The 22,264-nt window shown below is 35.8% G+C and overlaps 1 protein-coding gene across 2 annotated transcripts in view; it reads left to right on the top strand.

The window, feature by feature from the left end:
• The window catches only part of LOC118267604 (calcium-binding mitochondrial carrier protein SCaMC-2), a 160,851-nt gene that overhangs the window by 88,763 nt on the left and 49,824 nt on the right, over positions 1-22,264 (top strand). Inside the window, exons 1-4 of one of the 2 annotated variants that reach the window (XM_035581719.2) lie at positions 4,227-4,613; positions 6,952-7,078; positions 10,189-10,276; positions 16,464-16,575. In XM_035581719.2, the coding sequence (XP_035437612.1) occupies positions 4,440-4,613; positions 6,952-7,078; positions 10,189-10,276; positions 16,464-16,575 (501 nt within the window). In that variant the 5' untranslated portion in view covers positions 4,227-4,439. Of the gene's footprint in view, positions 1-4,226; positions 4,614-6,951; positions 7,079-10,188; positions 10,277-16,462; positions 16,576-22,264 lie in introns of those variants that run through there. The other variant, XM_050704005.1, reaches the window with a different exon arrangement.

Genomic DNA, 22,264 nt, shown 5'->3' with positions numbered 1-22,264 from the left:
CAGTTTTTTGATGCGTTGGGTTACTGCAGTGCAGATAAACCGAGTGAGACGTACTTCATATGTAAATATTGTATTATATTCACAGAGCGATTCCGGGAACGTTTAGCCGTTGAGTCTCAATAGATAGTGAAAGGTCTTCCTATAGATACGTAAGCATTATCTCTTGATAATGCTTACGTATCTATTGCTATGTCATCCGCAGATGTTTTCTGCTTTAAATTACAACATGTGCATAGGCTTCTGATTGTAAATATAAGGTTACATTTGGTATTCCAGACTACCTCGTTGGTCGAGTGGTCGCAAGTGCGACTGCCGAACAAGGGGTCTTGGGTTCGATTCCCGGATCGGGCAAAGTATTAGTGAGCTTTTTTCGGATTTTCGAAAATTTCTCAGTAGTAGCACGGAGTCTGGAAATGTGTGCGGTATATGGCAATAGGCTCACCACCAACATGGGACTTATAACATAAATTGGGAAAAGTGGGTGTACATTGTACAGTGGCATTACATGCCATAATGTGCACCTCTACGTACCCCTTCGGGGATTAAAGGCGTGACGATATGTATGTATGTATTTGGTATTCCAAGGTCGGGAATAACGTGACCAGTAACTGTCTTGCTGTCCAGAACACTGATGTAGTGCATTTTGTCTAGAACTTTAAAGCCGAACTGAAAATACCCTATAGTCATTAAGTTGCAAGATGGCAGATGGCAGATAGATACTAGCTTTTGCTTTCAATACCGGTTGGGGTATACCTACAAATCTGCTTACATTTAGGGGTCTAAGACTTTTAGGTAAACGTGAGATCTTTCTTTATGTCTTAGGTACTTTTGTCGAAGAACAATGTTTAAAATTTTCTCAACCTTGTTGCATTTTAAGAACTATGTCGTTTGAAGGGCCCTAGCTACCATATCATTTTACTGTATGACAGACACCGAAACTGAAGTGTCTAAGTTACCTATACAATATTTCATATCGATTCCAGGGTGGTTAAACACAAATGAATAAGTATATTATTACTAGCGGACCCGACAGACGTTGTCCTGTCTACACGTCTGATTAATTAAAAAAACATTGTCCAGCGTACAAAATTGTGAATCTAAACCATTCTCAGATCCCCTTGAACACACACAAAAAAATTCATCAAAATCGGTCCAGTTGTTTAAGAGAAGTTCAGTGACATACACACTTACAGAAGAATTATATATATAAAGATAATAAATTAATTATTATATTATCGGCTTTCTTACTTAACTGTTTGACGAGGAACTCAACGAGCCATGCTAGAGGCTCATAATTATGAGCAGCATTCCGCGACACACGGCGCAGCTGTTGGCACGTTAGATTCCTTCGCCGGCGGCTGCGTAGGTGTTGGGTTCGAAACCCGGGGCGACACAAAAACGGTGTTACATACCTACTGCGCACACTGTGTCGCACTCCAAATCCGCAACATTGTAGGCTGACGCAGATATCAGACTTGGCTTCCAGGCAAGTGGTAATATAGCCACTACCTCGTTGATGAAGCGATCGCAACTGTAACCATCGAGTAAGGGGCAAGGCCTTTACCTGCATTATACCCCAAGGGGTTAGATTCCCAGGTCAGGAAAAACTAGCTAACTACCTAGGTTTTTGGCCAGTACCTACATTATTCCTATTTTTTTTAAATAGTTAACTGAGGGTCTACTGTAATTCAACGAAAAACCAATAATAAAAGAAACTTAATCTTAAAGTACCTAAGAATGTACTAATAATTCTAAAAAAAAATACGTCGCGTTGGGGGAACGAATTTCTTAAATGAACAATTTCATTTAGATTAAGTTTGAAATTAAAAATAAGACGTTATTTTAAGTAGTAGTGTATAATACCTTGTGTTGTAAATTAGTATTTAAGGAATTGTGTAATTTAAATAAATAAATAAGTTTTTATTTTTAAAAATAAAACGTTAGAAGCTTTAAGGTGGGTTATGTTTTTCGAGAGTATTGTATGTTTGTATAATTGTTTGGCACGCTCTGCTGCAGCATAAACGGTTCGTATTAAACGAACAGAGAAAAGTCGTTAGATTCGTATTTACCGTGAGAGTAACACTGGATATATCAAAATAATAAAAAAAAATGGCGGATTTTGGCGCCAAATTCGAATATTGCTCACTCTCTAGCTTGAACGACTCGATGTATTTCAGCTTGATATGGGTCGTTTGATTAGTATTTACTATGAGAGTGACACAAAATATATCAAAATACTTATAAAAATAATAAAACTAAAAGAAAATAAAAACTAATAAAAAAACTTAAAAAATAAGAAAGTCATCGTAAAATTGAAGCAGTCGGGACTCATTCTAAATATGAACACTTAGTGAGGCACATACGGCTGGCTTTCTAGAATGGGTACCGACTGCTTAAATTTTACGATCTTTTCTTGTTCATGGTTAAAAATATGTTTCGATTTTTGTTCCAAAATATGGTAAAGTTGCCATGTTTTACGGTAATTGAATGACTTTACCCCCTCAAAAGAAAAGGTAGGTAACTACGGTAGGTACAAAGTTTTTTTAGTTCTATTTATGTTAGTTTACCACGGGACTCTTGGTCCGTGCCCTTGCCATGCATTTTTAGGTAGGTATACCGATGGTATGATGACTGTAGGTTTTCATTCAGATACTGATTTGGTATTACGATAAAATTAAGCAGCATTAAGAATCTCACTATTATAAAAAGTTTTTATTAAACCTATTTATATTCCAAGTTTGAATTATAGGTACTTACCTATCATTCAAACTGATAGTTTGGAATATAAATAGGCACTTCTTACAAAAGCGCCATCTATGATTTTACAGTTAAAGTTTTAACAGCTAAAATTTGTTTTTAGGGACATCTGTCGATCTAATGATTAACTGCTTAATAAAAACGCCTAATTTTCATAGTAGTTTCTTAAAGTATAAAAGCGCCATCTATGATTTTACAGTTGAAGTTTTAACAGCTAAAATTGTATTTAGCGACATCTGTCGATCTAATGATTAACTGCTTAATAAGACCGCCTAATTTTCTTGAAGTAATTTTATTAGTAGTAGTTTCTTTAAGGACTTTATTGTTTTATCTATGTTGAGTACTAATAATTTCAGGAAAATACTAAACTTTCTGAACTTTTATTATGGTGATTCATTACGTAGAAGGTAGATTTTCCTTCAACAATTCATTATGATTATGATTTTATGAACAAAGTAACTAACTATGGTGTTGCCATGTATCGTCTTACTATAATTACCCGACTGCGCCAGAAGGAGGGTTATTTTATTAATTTCTTCTTATCCCTAATTATATTTATTTCCAAAATATAATATTATTTGTTATAATAATATTGAGAAATAAAACAGTGTCCCGCAATAAATAATGTGTCACAACATATTGGAGCTCAAGACCTAGCACTACAAAATATTACTATTGATAGGTTATTTTATCATTTACGGTTGTTGTCGTTTGTAAAAGATATTTTTATAAAGAGCAATATTTTTTTGTATTATATCAAATTTAATAGTATCTAAAGTAATTTCGTTGTCACTAAGTAGTAATTAATTTGTTTGAAACCTAACAGATGGCGTTGATACACATTTTAGATACTGAAAGTAGAGCAACATGAGCGATGACACACTAAGAAACTTTAGTGCAGCTGGCAGTTCCTTATGTCGTATTCATAAGGTTCATAATAAAAAATCCATTTGTAGTATAAAGTTCTATTGTAAAATTGTGGGACACAGTTAAGCGCAATACACATTGAGCCCGCCGGGCCGCCGACATATGTCGGCAACTTTTTGTCGGCGGTATAGTTGGCGACTTCACTTATTACAAGTCGGAAAAGTTGGTCGGCGGCATGTCGGCGGCTTGAGATGAGAGTACATTAGCGCTTTGGTCGATTTTTATGATTTGGGTGTTTTGGATTCCACAATACCTCCTTCTCGCGATAAAGATTAATTAACGTAAGACATTTTTCGTCGTCCCCACTCCATGTCGTAAAAAATCACAAGCACGTCACTACAGGTTGACGGCGTCACAACTGAGCACAGGCGTAACCAAGCCGCCAACATGTCGGCGGGTAACACGCGCAGATGCATGTTGCCGACATGATTCTTTTCATACAGGCCGCCGGATTGTATCGCCGGGCTTAGTCGGCGGCCCGGCGGGCTCAGTGTGTATTGCGCTTTAGAGAATACCGCGCTGTTTGGCAGTATTTCGTGCTTGTGCATGTGTGAGTGTGCGTCTGTGTGCGGCAGTGCGGCAGCAAGTAGCTGTCAAATAACTAGTGGATGAAAAACGAGTTCACTTTTTTCCTATAAAAATGATTTCTATTACGTTAATAGTTTAGTTTAGAGTTATGTACGCCTTTAAATACCCGTATGAAAATATTTTAACTTGTTATTTAACAAGCAGTACTTACGTTGACTACAGAAACCATGGTTCAGTTGCATCCACCGTTGCAACTCGAGGAAATACCAAAAGAAGACGAAGAAAGGCTAGAAAAATTGTTTTCTAAATTAGACACCGATGGAAATGGAAAGATCGACATCCACGACCTGTCCGTCGCCCTCAAGGAGTTGGCTCCGCACATCAACCGCAGTTATGCAGAGGTTAGAATGAACATTTCCTATAATTTTTGCTATAACGGTTTCACCTTCCGACGATGTGGTCGGGTACCTGCCGACACGTATGCCGCCGTAATTCTACTAATTCATGTTTAAAACTTCATGTGTCGCATTTCTCCCACCTAGACTTTTCTCATTACATAAAACCTCATTTTATTATATTTCCGTCCCTATTTTCCATTTGTTAATGAAAGTTGCCAGTAACTTGTAATTAGTTAAGTGAGCAATTATTTTCTAGAATAACTACAGGTAGAATACGTAATTTTTATTTTACGAAAATCTTCCACCCTCATTTTTTTCATGCAACTTTTTATCTTAGTGCAGTTAATGTTTTAGAGTTGAAAAAAAAACGGAGTTACTCTAACAATAAATCATTGATAAAATATCGAGTGTCAAGATTTATTTAAAAAATTGTTTGGAGACAATAGCTGATAATACCATCACTAGTCTGTGTGTGTGATATATTTGAATTTCATGAATCAACTCAAACTTATCTGATTGATCTTGACACCTATGATTTAAATGACAATAAGTAATCTTGAAAGAAGAGGAAGTAGATTTCCAAAGAACTATTGTAACTAGAAAGACTTTTGTCCAATTGCTATTCTATCTACCTATATATTATGTCTATGGTTTTTAACTTCACAGATCATCTCCATACTTGACCCTCTTTAACTGTTTATAAAATTATTCTTTCTTTGTGTGTTCCTTAATTTCCATAGTAATCAATAACTGTCATCATGATAATATAATTTTTTTTTTTTTATTACTCCAGCTACATAAATTTCCCTTCACCGCCAACAAAATTGGTCAAATAATGTGTCTGATCTTCGATTATTTTATAAAACTTTTTTTTTTAATAAAATTCTAATTATTTTTCATTTATATTAATCGTCTGGGTAATGCCCCAGTTATGCAAGGAATAAAGTTAAAATTTCCTTAAAATTATGTACAAACTGCTGTATTGGGTTCTAATTCCAAACTGACCTACTTTTTGACAGATTCAGTAGTACTACATTTTATGCCTATTGTGGCACTAGTGTTACAATCTCCAACTAAAGTGGACACACTATATAACAGAGTAACTATACTCCCAGATGTTGCAATGAATTAATTTCATTACTTTTTTAATTCATTTTAATAATGTATAGGTATGTGGGTAATTATGTATGTACATGTATTGTACACATACATGCAGTAATTTTAATGACAAACATTAATTAATGTCTTAATTAAACTTCCCGGTAGTTGACTTGATATAATATAATTCTGTATTTAGGAGATAACTATGAGATATAAAAATCAATAAATACACTATTAAATAATTATATTGTATTTAACAAAGAAAATGACAAAAAAATGTTCACAAGTCCGCTAACTGCACTCAACTATACCATTATATTGTCATAGCAAATAAATACAATATACACTTCTAAATCTAGGGCAAATAATTACTATTTTATCAAAGCTTACTATGCTTGCTTATGTTCTTGTTCTTAATCAGTCTGTCAACATGCTGGAATAATTTACATTTCATATACAACCAACTGCCCTACTGGATTTGTATGTAACACCTTTTCCCCATGCAAATGTGTCTACTTAGAAAATGACGTAACGCCATGATTCATACAGAGCTTATTGTCTCAGCAACCTCACAGATTTTATTGGCTGGCAACACCTATCGACGCGCGTACGACAATTAACAGATGTTTGACATCCATCGAATTATTTCTAATCTCGTTGGCGGCAGCATCGCGCCGCAATCAAGCGAGCGGATGAACAAACAATCAATATCCTATTTCAATAAAAATAGGCTTGGTTTAGTTTCTGCATGACCTTCAACGTTCCATACTGCATCTTATTTCCTTGCAATAATAGTCATATTAGCATAAATATGTGCAATGCGACTTCCGTACTGATGGGCTGATAAAACATATTGTTATTTACTAAACATAAGTATAATATCACCAACACCGTGAATTATTGAATTATTCAAGTACAGATATACATAATTACGTATTGTACATAGTTACTACATACATGTTACCCTGCGGTTATTTTTTATCACGCGATAGGAAATATCCCGTATTTTAAACGTTCAATATTGATTTAAACATTTTATTTAAATGTATACTATTCATTTTATGTCTGGGCTCAACGATGACGTGTTTAAAAATTATACTTAACTATAATACACAGTACTTAGTTAGGTACGTATCTACCCAATATTCCTAAAACGTATGTCGAGCTTATCATCGAACGTATAGGTTAGATAGAACGTATAGTTACGCGCGTACTAACGTTAAATGTAATTATTTTCCAGAAATTCTTGGCAAAGCCTGGCTGGAAAGATGGCGGTGACGTCACCATGTCCGAATTCATGCACTACGTGCGCGAACACGAGAAGAACCTTAGGCTCCAATTCTCTCACCTTGATAAGAATCAAGATGGTAAGTATCTCTTATCGTACAAAGTCAATATTTTTCTTGCCATTAGTGTGATTGGCCGTTCATTACTTAGCGGCAATCTATCGCAAATCACATTTCCAGGTCGGCGTAAAGCTAACAAGGGTAGGTAGATTGAAGCTGTCGATACTTCGATAGTCGAGTCGTTATCTACGCTCGTTAACATTGACATTCCCGTACAACGTCAGTAGTTTACGCAATGCACAGCCGGCCATGACGGCCACAATAACCTTTACGTCTTTATAAAAATTAGATGACGGCGCCCGCCCTAAGGCTTCGGTACTCGACCACTGTATGGATTCATACTCACGATTTGTGTTTCCCAATCATATCTATGACTATGTTTTTAGCAAAAAATACAAAAAATATTAGATACTTATTGAACATCTAAACACATTAAATTATGTAGTTAAATTATGGTTATTTCTCGTGATATAGAATTAACTTATTCAAGGTATCATCCAGACAGCGAGGTATCTAATGGTTTCTATTATTGACAATAATTTATAGGCATCGAAAACGCGCCTAGTCGCCTGTACGACTGGACAATACTATTGTATTCTACCGGGCGGCGCGGCAATATGGTCAAGATATCGTATGCGTGACATTCGTACGTTTAATAGAATGCATTACAATAATTAGCATTATTATTAATGATGTCAGCTATGTACCCTATAAGATATGCAAGTGTACCGAACACGTGCATGTTTTATATAGTTGTGTTTGCAGAGCCGGATTAACCTTAAGGCAGAGTAGGCAACTGCCTAGGGGCCCAGCTTCGACAGGAGCCCACTGCACAGCAGTCCTCAAAAACAGTTTTAAGGATCGAACGATAATGATAATCAACTTTTTTGATTCACATGATTTCATTTTTTTTTTTATGAAACACCCTGGTATACGGGCAGACATATCACCTGATGATAAACAATCGCCGCCGTCCATGGACGCTTGAAACACCAGAGGCGTTACAAGTGCGTTGCCGGCTTTTTGGGGGTTGGGAATTTAAGGGTTGTTGTTCGGGAATCGGGGATTGGGAAGATGGGGAAGGGGGGAATTGGGCCTGCGGTAACCTTACTCGCACAACAAAACAACGCAAGCGTTGTTTCACGTCTGTTTTCTGTGAGGCCGTGATATCACTCCGGTCGAGCCGGCCCATTCGCGCCGAAGCATGGCTCTCCCACACTTAAATATGGTGAGGCAAAGTAGGTACAGAAAAGGGGCCCGAAAATTGTATTGCCTACAGGCCCATGCTAGGGTTAATCCGGCTCTGTGTTTTGGACTAAAGTTAGTAACGATCACGCACATGTCTCATCTCACATCGAAGTCATGTAGGTACACATGTGCACTGATCATTTTGGAATACATACATTATTAACTCACTTGTAGCGCTGAGAGGTAGTGGACTGTACCTTTTCTTTTGATGACGGGGGAAACCTTTTTTTGGGAGAAAGAATAGAGAGTATGCGATTTTTAGCTCACTAAAACCACCCTGGTAGCTACCCTCGCTATGCAAGTTGCACTGTCTTCCCTAAAGCCACTGGATGGGCACCTAGAGTCCCCAGTCTATGGTCCCGGGATTTCAATGTGTTAGGCGTCAAGGCAGTTGCCTTCTCGACGCCTTCTACGAGCGGAATATTTATGCTCTCTCGCGATCCCGCTCTGCAATCGCCTTTTGTAGCATTACCGTCTCACAAAATGAGGCCACTTCACTCCGATTTTTTGTCTCTGCCAGCTTAACTACTGCTGGCAAAGACAGGACCCTGTAAATGTCTAACCCTCATTCTACTACTCTTTTGAAAGGGACTTCTTACATAATTGGCAAAAATTGGCAAGCCTCTGTCTAGCCCTTTATAAATCCTAATAAATTAAATCGAACAATAAACATATCGTTATTATTTATGCAAGCTCGTTCATTGCTGCATATATAAATAGGTGCTAGATGGTATCACATATCTAAATGGTATGTGTATATGTATGTACAATCCATATAGCACCGTGTTTCCTGAAGTCTTGAATTAATAATTATTATTGTAGGCTAGGGGCGAGTGACACTGGGTACACAAAATACAACACATATACATGTACACTTGTACAGTACATGGCGGCCGTCATGGTTAACAGATAATTATGGTCGTTATATCGGCGCCTTAGTTTATAGAAACACACACACCGGCTCAGATGATTGCCTAGTATAAACAAACATATTATGTTTGCTGTTATATAGTTTCATAATTATACCACATGGAAGTACGTATAGTCTCTAAATATCGTGTGAGATTCCATAATCGATAATAATGCGAAAATGCAGCCGCCTAATGCGAAATTTCTTTAAAATATGACCAATAACTTGTTATAAAAGATTAACAAATATCTATCAGTCCCGACTAACGTGTTTGTAACTTTACTCGTACTAGTTAAGATGCATACTATCGTGGAAATCGACACGCAACAGTTACATACTCGTAGATATCAATAGTTTATCTTTGTGCCTGGCTTGCAATTCTGCGATACTGAATTTCCACATAATCTGTATAAACGAAATATATTTGAAAGTTCAGATATATCTTCCTTGGTACTTAGCCATTTATACAAATATCTAGACTTTATAGGAATGTTATTTAGTAATTTAAACATTTCTAGGGCAGCTAAATTCTGAAATGTTCAGAGATAAATTATATTTAAATAAATTTCAATCTGTTAAAGTCTTTATGTATAACTGATGTAGTACGGTAATCATTAAAGTACCAGTCTTCACAGTACACACGCACCGTCGGTTACTGCTTAATCCAGATTAAGTGCTAATGCTCGGTTTTTCTGTCTGTATCAAATCTTTAGACAGATATCAATATGTTAGTTTCTAAACGGTTTTATTTATTACGGTTTTGTTTGTTTGTTTGAATCAAAAGTAAGTGGAATTTTACCCCCTTTCTGAAGATAAATCGATCTGATATTTGGCACACTTATAATATTATTAACTTTTTTTTTCACAACTACCCCATTGTGGAGTTCAGACGAAAGGGCTTGATTGCTGGAATAGAGACACCATTGAACATTATGTGCTACTTGTGTTAACGAAACAATTGTTTACTTTCCAGGGAAAGTGGACTTGGAGGAGCTTATATCCGCATTCGCAGACATGGGCATTGCGGTTGGGAGAAACGAAGCAACTAATTTATTGAAGAGGTAACACCAATGACTACATTCTAGTTGTGATGGCGACTTGTTATCACGATATAAAGCACTGCGCGATTATTTATATGAGTCTTCTTTTTTTTGTTTATTTTATGTTTTGCCATAGCGATTGTCGAATTACTATTCTAATGTTTGATTTTGTTTACTATTTCCATTTTGTTTTATTTTACTTATAGATTTAATACAAAACCTTAACTATGCAAGGTTAGTAAATCACACAAGTAAACAGAACATTAAAACAAATGTTTCAGAAAAGCTGGTTGGCCATTATTCTGGTGGTAAGTCGAAAACCACGTGTAGTCGATGGCTTAGACTTGCTAAACATACGCTATGTTCAAACCATCGCCATTAATTATTGCGAAACATTACAAATACCGCTCACCTGTGAGACTGTGACAGAGAGGAAAATTTAATTGAGTGAATTTGTGTGATTTGTTTTTGAAGATTTTTCCTCCTTCAGCCGATGTCTGTAAACAAGTTGCTTGGACTAATTGTTGAACATATTACAATTTTCATTATACTTTCCTAATCCAAGCAGTTTGTTCCAAAAACTGTTGGGAGTTCACGAGCAATAACATGAAATCACGATTGCTTTATATTCGCTGCGTAAATATGGATCGCGAATGTAGGTAGCCTTCTTTATTACTGTACGGTATTATTTTCGAGTTGTTTGTGTTTATTTTGTTTTTTGATAATAATGATTAGCTAATTGCTGTGTTCTGTGGACAGTGTTACATTTTGTTTAGGAGCCACACCTTACTAAACTCACAACTAGTACCGCGCCTGCGTTTAATGTCGCTCATGCGTTACATAACACTAAAATTAGACCTAGCTAGCCTCATTCCGCATTAATGTTTCGGGCACATGCGTTAGTTATTCTGAAAGCAGCCATCTTACTTTTATTCGACGTTATTTATTGGTTTTATATTCTAATGTATACAGTATCGAAACCTTTTTTTTTCTATTCTATTTACATAATCTCTTATTTTCTTCCCTGATTATAATCTTGTTCTTAAAGAAGGCTTTAGTATCTATATTATAAATCATTGTGTAATTAATGGGTGTCATAGCGTGCTAGTAGATACTTATTTTTACTATAAATATTTTATTAATGTTCTACGTATTATGCCTATTTTATCGAGGGCAACTATGATTAATAGGATGTTTGTATTCAGCGATTGTTTTAATTTATTAGTTACGAAATCAGTTTGCTTTGATTTCTAGTCCCTCGGGAAATATCAGACAGATTATCTCAATCCGTATTAATAGCGGAGAGACGATATATACAAAATAGTAAAACAACACTTTGATTTGATTCACTTAAAGAAAAATGACGGACGTATAGATTGAAATAATATTTCGGTCGTAATTATCATAATACTAATATTATAATAGATATAATATCCATACCCTAGTTTTAAATATAAAATTAAAATTCCGGCTTATCTTCCCTCGTGAACGTTTGAGATAAACTCTACTAGTTTCAAGTTTCGAAACTTCGGGACTTTCGGGCTTCTTATTCACGAACAGCGTATGCGTTCACGTGAGTAAGCCGTAATTTTATATTATTTGACATATTTCGCGACAGTCATTACACGATATTAAATATTGTATTGTATTGCCCAAAACCACAGAATCAGAGTCAGAGTTCAATCTACTTATGATTTACAGAATTTATTGCAAAAGTAAACATATGATATACATATGCGCAGTGGTCTGAAGTATTCAAACATCTGCATGACACGCACCGTATAGTATAAAAATAAGTCGGGTTTTCCTTCCTGTCACACTAGTACCGACATAGGGCCTGAGAGGCCGCATAAATAACACTGAGTTTTGTAAAAAATATGTATAAAAATACATCAAATTATAGGTCAAACTGTTAATTTGGGATTTCTAAATAAAAGAAATGACATTTTTAATAATCATTTTTAAAAGACTTTGAAATTATAACATTTTCAATCTTTGGTCCCATTTTTTACAAAAAAATTACTCGCCTACAAAAAAATATCTAAAATAACAATATATTACTTCTTAGGAACCGTAAATTATATTTTTCCTAAATTTATGGGTTATTAGATACATAAAAAAAACAAAAAGTATTTGGTATTCCAGAAATAAAAAAATGTCCAATATCAAAGTTACTCACAATCAAGACACGCACACAACATGTTTCTTGCATGAGTAACATTGATATGTGGATTTTTTATTTGTAAATATAATGACGAAATTTGTGGACGAAAAAAATAAGAAAAGAATGTGCATCTTGCACATACTTTTCTTATTTTTTCTTCGTTCGCCTCATATTGAACTAAATCTGGCATATCTGAACCGAGTATTCTATTTATTTGAATTTATATGAAAACAAGGTATTTTGGAATAGTGTTATTAGGTCGTAAGGTAAATTAGGTTTACATCGATGTCCCAGTAGCATACATTACTCTTATTAGCAGTAATTTCAGAAATTAAGCACTTTATTTAGGGGTCCATAGGCCTCGGTGCAACAAAGGTTAGTACCGACGTTGGGCCTTGCCGCGTCGTTATTTTAAATCGAATAACTTGAAAAACAGTATTTGCCGGTACTTCTACCACACTCGACGACGTCGGTGCAACTAAACTCGCAGCTATTGATGAAACGGGTCTCTCCTGCACTGGGAAGGGGTAAAACTTACAACTTGTCCATCCGCCACGGCCTCACAGGCCCCACGTCGGTACTTAAAGGTTAATATAAAAATAAGTCGGGTTTTCCTTCCTGACGCTATAACTCCAGAACTGACGAACCTTTTTCATTGTTGGTTGGAAAAGTCTCGGGCTCCATCAGGTTTATAGGAAAGAAAATTCAGGAAAAATCAAGAGAAAACGGGGAAAATCATTGGTGGCGATACGGAGTTCGCCGGGTTTGCTAGTAACTTTCATAAATTATTTAAATACTATCATAATTTATTTATATACTACAAAGTCATAAGCTCATATAATTTAGGCTTATTGTTGGAACCTATCGTTAAAACTTATGTCAAATAATAATCATCTTGTATATTAAAACCGAGTGTATTTGACAATTTGACGGGACATACAAAATATTTTAGTCAATAATACTAATAAATTAACTTGTATTTATAAATTGTTGCAGAATATATAGGTATTAGGACGTAAGGAAATTAGGAACATAAAAATAAAGTAGCTACATACTCTCGCGTAGTTTCAGGGCCGGATTTAGGGGTCCAGAGGCCTCGGGGCAACAAAGGAGTGGAGGCCCCCTTGCCCCAAATTATTTTCCAAATAAAATGAACAATTTTTTTCAGTCGAGTTTTTCAATAAATAATTTATTGTGAAACCAAGTACATTCTCTTAGTATTTAACAAACACATATAAATATAATCGGAAACAAGAATTATCTGAAATTAAATTTTAGTGTTAACGAACGGAACCTTTCGAGCTTTTTTTGCCGAAAAATCGTTGATGGTTTGTCGTTGAATCGTTGATGGACACGGAATCGAATTCCCAACCTCCGAGGTTGCGGGCAAGTACCACCCCACTGAGCCATTGAGCCATTGGGGTACTCCCTCAAGATGGGTAGTAAATTGGAAGTGCTTATCAGGGCCATTTAAGATTTTGACATTTCACTGATTGCCTAATTGGAGTGAACAAATATAGATCAATGATTTCTGTTAATATTTAAGATTAATATAATCAAATAATCATGTATGCATTAAGGACTTTAGGCTGTAGGTAAAGGTAAAAGCGACAAAAAAATCAAAGGAAGAGATGTTTACTAGGTTTACTAGTTGAAATTTGAAAGATTTTTTTTCCGAAGTCTCTATTGTGGAGGCCCCCTGCTTGTGGAAGCCCCGGGGCTTTCGCCCCGGTTGCCCTCCCCTAAATCCGGCCCTGCGTAGTTTCACACTATCTGTTAGGCTCCTATCGGTCATAGCGTGATTTTTTATAGCCTATCTTCCGCACAAAATACTCAAATCGGAATAGTAGTTCTAGAGATTAGCGCACACAAACAAACTCTTCGGCTTTATATATTAAACCGTAAAACGAGGTGAATAGGGACAGAAGAGAGGTGAATAAATACTATGAACAATTTCCCTGTATCTATTCAACTCTCTTTTGTCCTCTCGATCCCTATTCACCTCGTTTTACTGAATATATAGATTAAACAACATAATATATTGAAAAAACATATTCTGCTCATCACTTCGAAGGATATGAAGCATGTCTACTTATTATTCTAAAAATTTAATCACGTTGTAGTGTATTTTTGCCAAGGATACTGACTTATAACTATGAAATTATAATTATATATAAAAATAATTGTTTATCGCATGTTTTAACGATTTCTATGTATTTAACACTAGCTACTTCCGCGCGGTTTTACTTGCTTTGCTCGACCCCTATTGATCGTAGCATGGGTCTTACTATAACCTTTCTCAATAAATGGACTATACAACACAAAAATAATAATTCAAATCGGAGCAGTAGTTCCGGAGATTAGCTTTATATGTTACAGTAAAGATATAGATTTTAAGGGTTACAGGTTGAAATTATAAGTATTAGACGACAATTATGTAGGTAAATCTAGATATGAATAATGATATAAAATCGAAAGAAGTAGGGAGATGTCAGTAGATCGTCTTTAGTATATTTCGGTGAGATAGGCGACATTTCTCTTTCTCAGGTCGATCTCTATATCATATTCTGATTTATTTCGTTTCGGGATCCAAGACAGTCATTCATCTCCCTGAGACGCGCCGGACTTCAGTGTTCCGGTGTTTTCAAGGTAGTATCTACTGTAGATCCTGGCTTATAGGAGTTGCAGAGGTAGTATCTACTGTAGATCCTGGCTTATAGGAGTTGCAGAGGTAGTATCTACTGTAGATCCTGGCTTATAGGAGTTGCAGCGGCATGGAAGGTTGTGGCGGTACTTCTTGATGATACGCCCACACGTGATCTATTTATCAGCCAAATCTGTAAAGAAAGAGGAATTAGGACACACGTAAGAAGAGCCACAGTAAAATTTTCCCTTATAATAAATAATATTCGTAATAGTTTGTATAGAAAAACATGACGAATGAAAAATATATTTTCTGTTATTTCTGTTTTTTAAAGACGTGCGTATAAAAATGCTCAAACCTTCTCTGTGCGATAAGAGGCCTTTGGTAGCAGTGGCCACTTATAGGCTGTTGATGTGATGTACAAAAAATTGAATACATATTTTGTTACTTAAATATAATCTATTTATTATAACTGTTGAATTGCAAATGTTTAGAGAATGGAGTTAGTGTTATCAAATATGTACTTCTATAACTAAACAAACCTCCAGACTGCCTAGTGGGTTACCGAGTAAGAGTCTGACACTCCCAGTCTCTGACATTCCGTCGCCCAAGGCGGGAGAAGTCATTGGATAACACCTAAACAAAGGCATGAGTTTCTGTGTAATATATATAGAAATTATGTATTTATGGACTATCAGAAAACCATGATCATCATATTGTCGCTAACTGTGTCGCAAATGGTCTGCTAAATGAACTTGTATGCACTATGCATGTGCACTGTATGAAACACTGCACCTAAACACACGCACTTGAATGTTAGTTCAAAAAAAATGTTAATACACAAGAGATAAAGTCCTATATTTGTAAAAATACTGTTCTATAGTATCTACCTATAACTCATATGCCCAAATATTGAAACGCTAATCAATTTTAAGTTGTAGTTAAATATCATTCTGTCTCTGTCTTTTATAAGGAATTTGTAGAAACAAATATTTCTGCGAGCGTCTTAAAATTGAGTATTTGATCATTAAATTATTAATTACATACTCAGGTAACATCTCTTTAACTCTCACTATGATGGTATATAATATAAAAGCAAAGTTCTATAGTGAAATTCTTTAAAGAACACCATCAGTCATTATATAAGTAGATGTTATACCAGTTATATATTGTATATAAAGTTATTATTTACTTGATTAAAAACAAATGGATAACGTTTATTATATTTAGGTGTTACTAAAGCAACATTCTGATACATGTAATAAATTATAAAAGAATAAAATCAATATATATTTTTATTAATTCAAGGGATCGTGTTAGGAATAAATTAGCTCTCGATAAAAATGCCCAAAAGTCATCCTTCATCTTCTGTCTCCCTCACTCATTGAGTTTGTCCACAGGATGGACCAGGATGGCAGTCTCACCATCAGCTACGACGAATGGCGAGACTACATGCTTCTGGCGCCGGCCACCGACATCCACTCGCTCATACACTTCTGGAGACATTCTACCGTAAGTAAATAGGTTTAAGGTTCTTTTTCATTTGACACTTAACGTAACTACAATTATAAATGGCGTTAGATGTGGTTTGCGTCTATTTGAGGTTCAGTCTATCTTTTGGTAGTATTGACTTCTAGGTACGAATTATGACCATAATTATCTCAATTTAACACAGCCAAACAATCGTACTTCAGTTGTCAATGTCTATAAAAATACAGCCATGGTTTTAGTATGCTTTTAAACCAGAAATGTGCTATGTAGCTATGCTACGAAGATGTAATAGCTAAGCTGTGGAACTATGTGACCGTTTCCACTAATACTAAGCTGTGCAAGGAAGATGCGCAGCTCGAGTACGTGATGTATTGATAGTAAGGTTCTATAGAACACAGCCTTAGCACGCATCTTTCCATACAATAAATATAGCCTAACTGAGCCCTTTTACACCACAGTTCTAAGCTATGTGTACCAATGAATATGATTGGTGGAAACCAAACACATCTATAGCAACGTATGGAAAGGTGAAAAAGCCCCAGTAAGTAGTAGTTTAACACAGACCTAAGTTATGAGTGCTATTAGAATAACCACAGAATAACCCTTATACTAAGGAAAAAACATTAAATGGTCCAACAAACTTGGAACTGGGATAAAACAGACAGAGGAACTGTAATTCAAGTTGTAGATATTAATTAATTGATAAGTTTTTATCACATAGTACTATTAGTTCATTAATTACCCGTATCTACCGCTAGATGGCGTTAGTGGTTTAGTGTTGAAAGGCAAAATTTTAAGAGCTATGATCCTTCTACACACAATTTAAAACTCCTATATACGAAACTGTTATGAAATACGATTGTGAACCTTCACACCTGTACTTAAGCGTTTTGGGGTCAATGTACTTGAGGTGAATGATAAAGTACTTATGAAAGATTAACTACGCCGTATGAATGATGCATAGCAATGCTAACTGTATTTTGTTTACAGTGAGCTTCGATTTGCAATTGAAATATTACAGAGACGAAATTGTTATTTTCAAACACTTCATGGATAAGTAAACTGTCCAAAAGTTATGAAACCTCATTTAGCATCAAGTTCTAAGTTATTATGGCCAACTTTACCAGTGACCTACTAGCAATATTACGCACTACAAGAGCGTAACAAAAAAGTTATAAACAATGGATGAGTTTTTCCCATGACGCCGTTACAAACATACAAGTTCACGTACACATGACATCCAGGCCCGAAGCAACAATTTGTGGTTCACTTAAAGCATTAACTGCCGAACAAAACTGTTGAAGGCAAATCCACTTAGCGTAGCGGGTAACTTGTTAGGGTTGCTCCGTGCGGGAATCCAACCCGCTACACGTTGCACGGCAGCCAATTGCTCAATCTCCTGACGATCTTTACACAAAAAAATCTACCCATCAAATCGTTTAAAAATATTTATAGTTTGGAATAAAACATAGACCTTTAATCCCAAGTTTCTTTTCGTGTCAGTATATTATACGTACTCCTTTATATTAGGAAAATGTTGTATTGTTGCGTATTAGTTATTATTATGTAAACAATAATACATAATATACGGAAGCTCTGGTGAATGAGTTCATTTCCATCTGTGAAGTAATAATCAAGATCAATTTATGTGGGTCAAGTGTATGTTGCCGAATACTGATACATATACTTACATATACGACGCAAATATTTTTTATGGAATAGTCCTGCAAATGAACCTTCCGACCATCTGATGATAAGCAATTACCGTCGCCCTCCCACCAAAAGGCCGACAACGCACTTGTAACGCCGCTGGTTTCAATTGTCCATGGGCGGCGGCGATTGCTTACCATCAGTTGATACGTCTGCTCGTATATAAAAAAAAACTATAATACATATTATTAAATGTGAGATAATCTGCCCTTTGCTTGAATGAAATCTGTGTTATTCACACATTGACATACATTTGAATATCAGATACATATCTAGACGAATTGCAATATGACAATAAATTACATAACAATACATGCGTAAGAGATGCCGATTGATCGATGAAAACATTTCAGCTCGTCTACTTGATCGATCGATCGTAGTACAAGGCCGTTCGATTTTGTACAATCACACGCATCCATCATTTCGGACTACTGGAGCTCAGGCGCATCAGACGATCATGACTTTAATACTTTTGTTTATGACCCTCTAGTTACATACGTAGCTACTTCGTCTTGTTTAATGAAGAGTAGATTTCATAAGTATCCTTTACCATCAGGCGAGATAGGGGCCAAGCGTCGGCCCATTTAACATAAAAAAGTATCTTTATATGAACAAGGTCCATAATAGGTTTAGGCTACAAACAACTGTAAGTTTCTAGATCTACATACAGAGTAATTTTTCGTTACACTTTCGTTAAGCTTAAACTAATTAAGGATATTCCACAGAAACTATTGCTTTGAATGTCAACTATAAATTATAGATCTCTGTGTCGTGTTTTATCTATAATATCCATCGCTAACCTACCCTTAGTACGAGTTTGCTTCCACCACACATGGGGCAGAGTAGGGACATGCCGGATCCGGAGCTGCCGTCTACCTAGCGGGTTTACGGCTCCGGATCGAAAAGCAGGAAAAGAAACGGGGTGGTTTTTAGTCAATAAGAGTCTGACACTCCCTCTCGCCCAAGGCGGGAGAAGTAATTGAATGATATTCCCCCCTCAAAAAAAAAAAAAAAACTTACTATTTTGCTTTACGTTGAACGAAAACGGCCGGCACGAATGAACCCATCAGATCGACGATCGCGCTCTCGATTCGATCTCGTTAAACATAAAACACAGTAGCTCATATAGCCCTCTGGTGTGATTGAGTAACAAACGTCTACGCATATATATTTCGCGTTTAAAACATTAGTAAAGATTGAAATTGGGCCATGAACTATATGATTGAGTTAGGCCTACATAGAAGGTTATTGTCGCCCCATAAGGCCACTGCTCTTTCATATTTCAATGCCAATTGCCTCGTCGCGGCCATAGTATGGTATGACGTATCAACACGTACTTCGCTCTTTGAATATCGTCACTCGTGCGTTACTTTCGACGTAAATTATGTCACTGATTAAACCGATTAATTACATTATTATCACTAGGCGTGATGCGAGACCAAATAATTTCGCTATTGATAAAGCTGTACTTAGAATAAACAAATAGTATCGATATAGAAAAAAGAAAAATCATTTATTGAGTACCAAACACGATGCCTCAAAGAAATACGAAAAGTAACTTAAATTGATAAGAAAAAAACATCAATCTTTTCCATTCCAATATAGAATTGCGCATCGCCAGTATACTTTTCATGTCAAAGGAATACGTATCGCGCAAAACCACCTAAAAGCCACCACCACCACCTAAAAATATATGAATATGAAAGCCTAAAAGCAACAGCGTCCACTACAAAACCAATCAATTTGTAAATAAAAAAGAAGATGTCCGCCTCCCCGGCCCTCATACACACTACACTGCATTTTTGCAATCTGCATCGTGACTCAAGTAACAGTTACCATCGTTTATGCAATTTCCTGCTATTGCGTTTGATCTGAATGGACCGACGGAAGGGAGGGTGGCTCTGATTGTTTGGGACGGGGACAACAGTTTTCATATTAAACTGTTTGTTTGTTAGCCAGGGATGGATTTGACTGTCCATGAACTAGTAATAATACATAGGCCAAAGTGGAGAAGGTTTGCTAGGAATAGAGTACAATGGAATTTGTTAGAGGCCTTTGCCAAGAGGCACACTGAACTCAGAGATAATTTATAACTAGATTGACGATCATATTACAAAAGAAAGTAGAAAGCAGTTCAGGATAAGATGTTTCTTATTATTGTAATACATAGGCATAATAAATACGTTTAATATTTAACTATACATAGTATAAAACAAAGTCGCCCATTTTGTCTGTAGTCCCTTCGTATGCATAAAACTTTAAAACTACGCAACGGATTTTGATGCGGTTTTCACTAATAGAAAGAGTATTTTCTCCGACAGGTTTTTATATATAATTGAAATACATTGAAACTATATTAGCTGAGTTATAGCGATTTATGTCCAAGAAGTCAGAAAAAAAATCTAATTGAAGATTGCATTTGTGCGTGCGCCGCTTATACCGTTGGATACAAGTAAGAACAATGTATAGCAAAAACATTGGTCTTTATTAGTTCTCCAAAAAAGTCCGCGATGACATATATCCAGCTTTTTTATTTAAGTCACAAAAACTACTTTTCTGTATTAAAAAAACATTTAATTCGTTGGGTGATGTTTAACTGGTGATATAACCAATAATACATATATCCTTATCATAATTAAGTAAGTTCATCATCACGAGCATTTAATTTAGATTATTTTTGCAGTTTACAGTGTGTTATTTAGACATATAGTTTAGGAGATATCACGATATTAGTATTGCGGCACGGTACGGGCCGGCCGCGGCGGCGGGGGCAGCGTCCCTATAAATAGCGCGTCGGCGGCAGCGGCTCCCCATTAAAAGTAATAAAATGTAGAATGTAAATAATTTAAAAAGTAAACAAGAAAATAATAGTTAGATGTATATGTATAACAAAAGTAGTACATAAAAAAACCCCGTAAGTACATAAAAAAAACAAAAAATATAAAAAAAAAAATAATATTAAAAAGTAGGTACTACGACTTTGATCTATACATATAAGACAAAAAAAAATCTGTACATTACTTAAATATTTTTTCCAAAAACTGATAGGGGGGGCGATCAAAGAAGAGTCACAGAAACCAAAAAACATTTTAATATTTTAAACACGGTTAAGGGAAAGAGAAGTTATTGTGAATTGAAAATTAGTATCCAATATGTGTTGGTGCGTTGACTGTATTTGTCGAAGTAGCGGGATACACGCAAACGAAGTTGCGCGGGTCAGCTAGTATTTAATATGAAACAGATTCTTTGTTGGAATTATAAACCACGTCTCTCCCAGACTTTTAATAAAATAGATTTTCTTATTATTGGCGAGATGGTAAACTTTCAATATGACAATGCGTTAGATAGTGTCCACGAACGTCAACGTCACATTTTGGTTGGTTTGTTGACGAATGAATACGTAATATCAGTACTTGGTGCTTCTATGTATAGCATTTTAGCTTGTTTAGCTGTTACTGTGCATTAGAAATGCTGGAGTTGAATATGGTTGCAAGATATTTATGTAAGGAACAAAAACGCGCTTTTCTAAGTCCGACTCTGGTCGGAGGTGTGAGCTGCGGCGTACGTGTTATGAGGCGATATTTTCTTATGACGACGTTGTTCACAGCTTGTTAGGGTTGCCGCTTCAGAATTTCGGTATTGTGGTTAATAATTTCGGATAAATATATAATAATTTTGATTAACACAACACAACGACTACAGCTTTCCAAACAAAACCATCTTCTTGAGGATTTACGTCTCCATTATTCACAAAACTAGACCATTAAATTGTGTTTATTATCGGAGCTAAACCTATTACCAGTCCGATGAGAAAGAATGTACTTGTAATTCGTCTGATACACACACAATCCCGGATTTCATCGAGCATTTTGACATCAAAGGTCCTTTGTTTTCTTCGTTGTTCGATGTGTCAGTTTGGGAAACTGACACATAAATCAATAGCATCACTCCAAATTTTCTATCCACTATGTTTTAGTTAAAGCTTACAGAATTTTGACAT

This window comes from Spodoptera frugiperda, chromosome 25, assembly GCF_023101765.2.
Source record: "Spodoptera frugiperda isolate SF20-4 chromosome 25, AGI-APGP_CSIRO_Sfru_2.0, whole genome shotgun sequence".
NCBI lineage: Eukaryota > Metazoa > Arthropoda > Insecta > Lepidoptera > Noctuidae > Spodoptera > Spodoptera frugiperda.
This window is presented reverse-complemented; position numbering and strand designations above follow the sequence as displayed.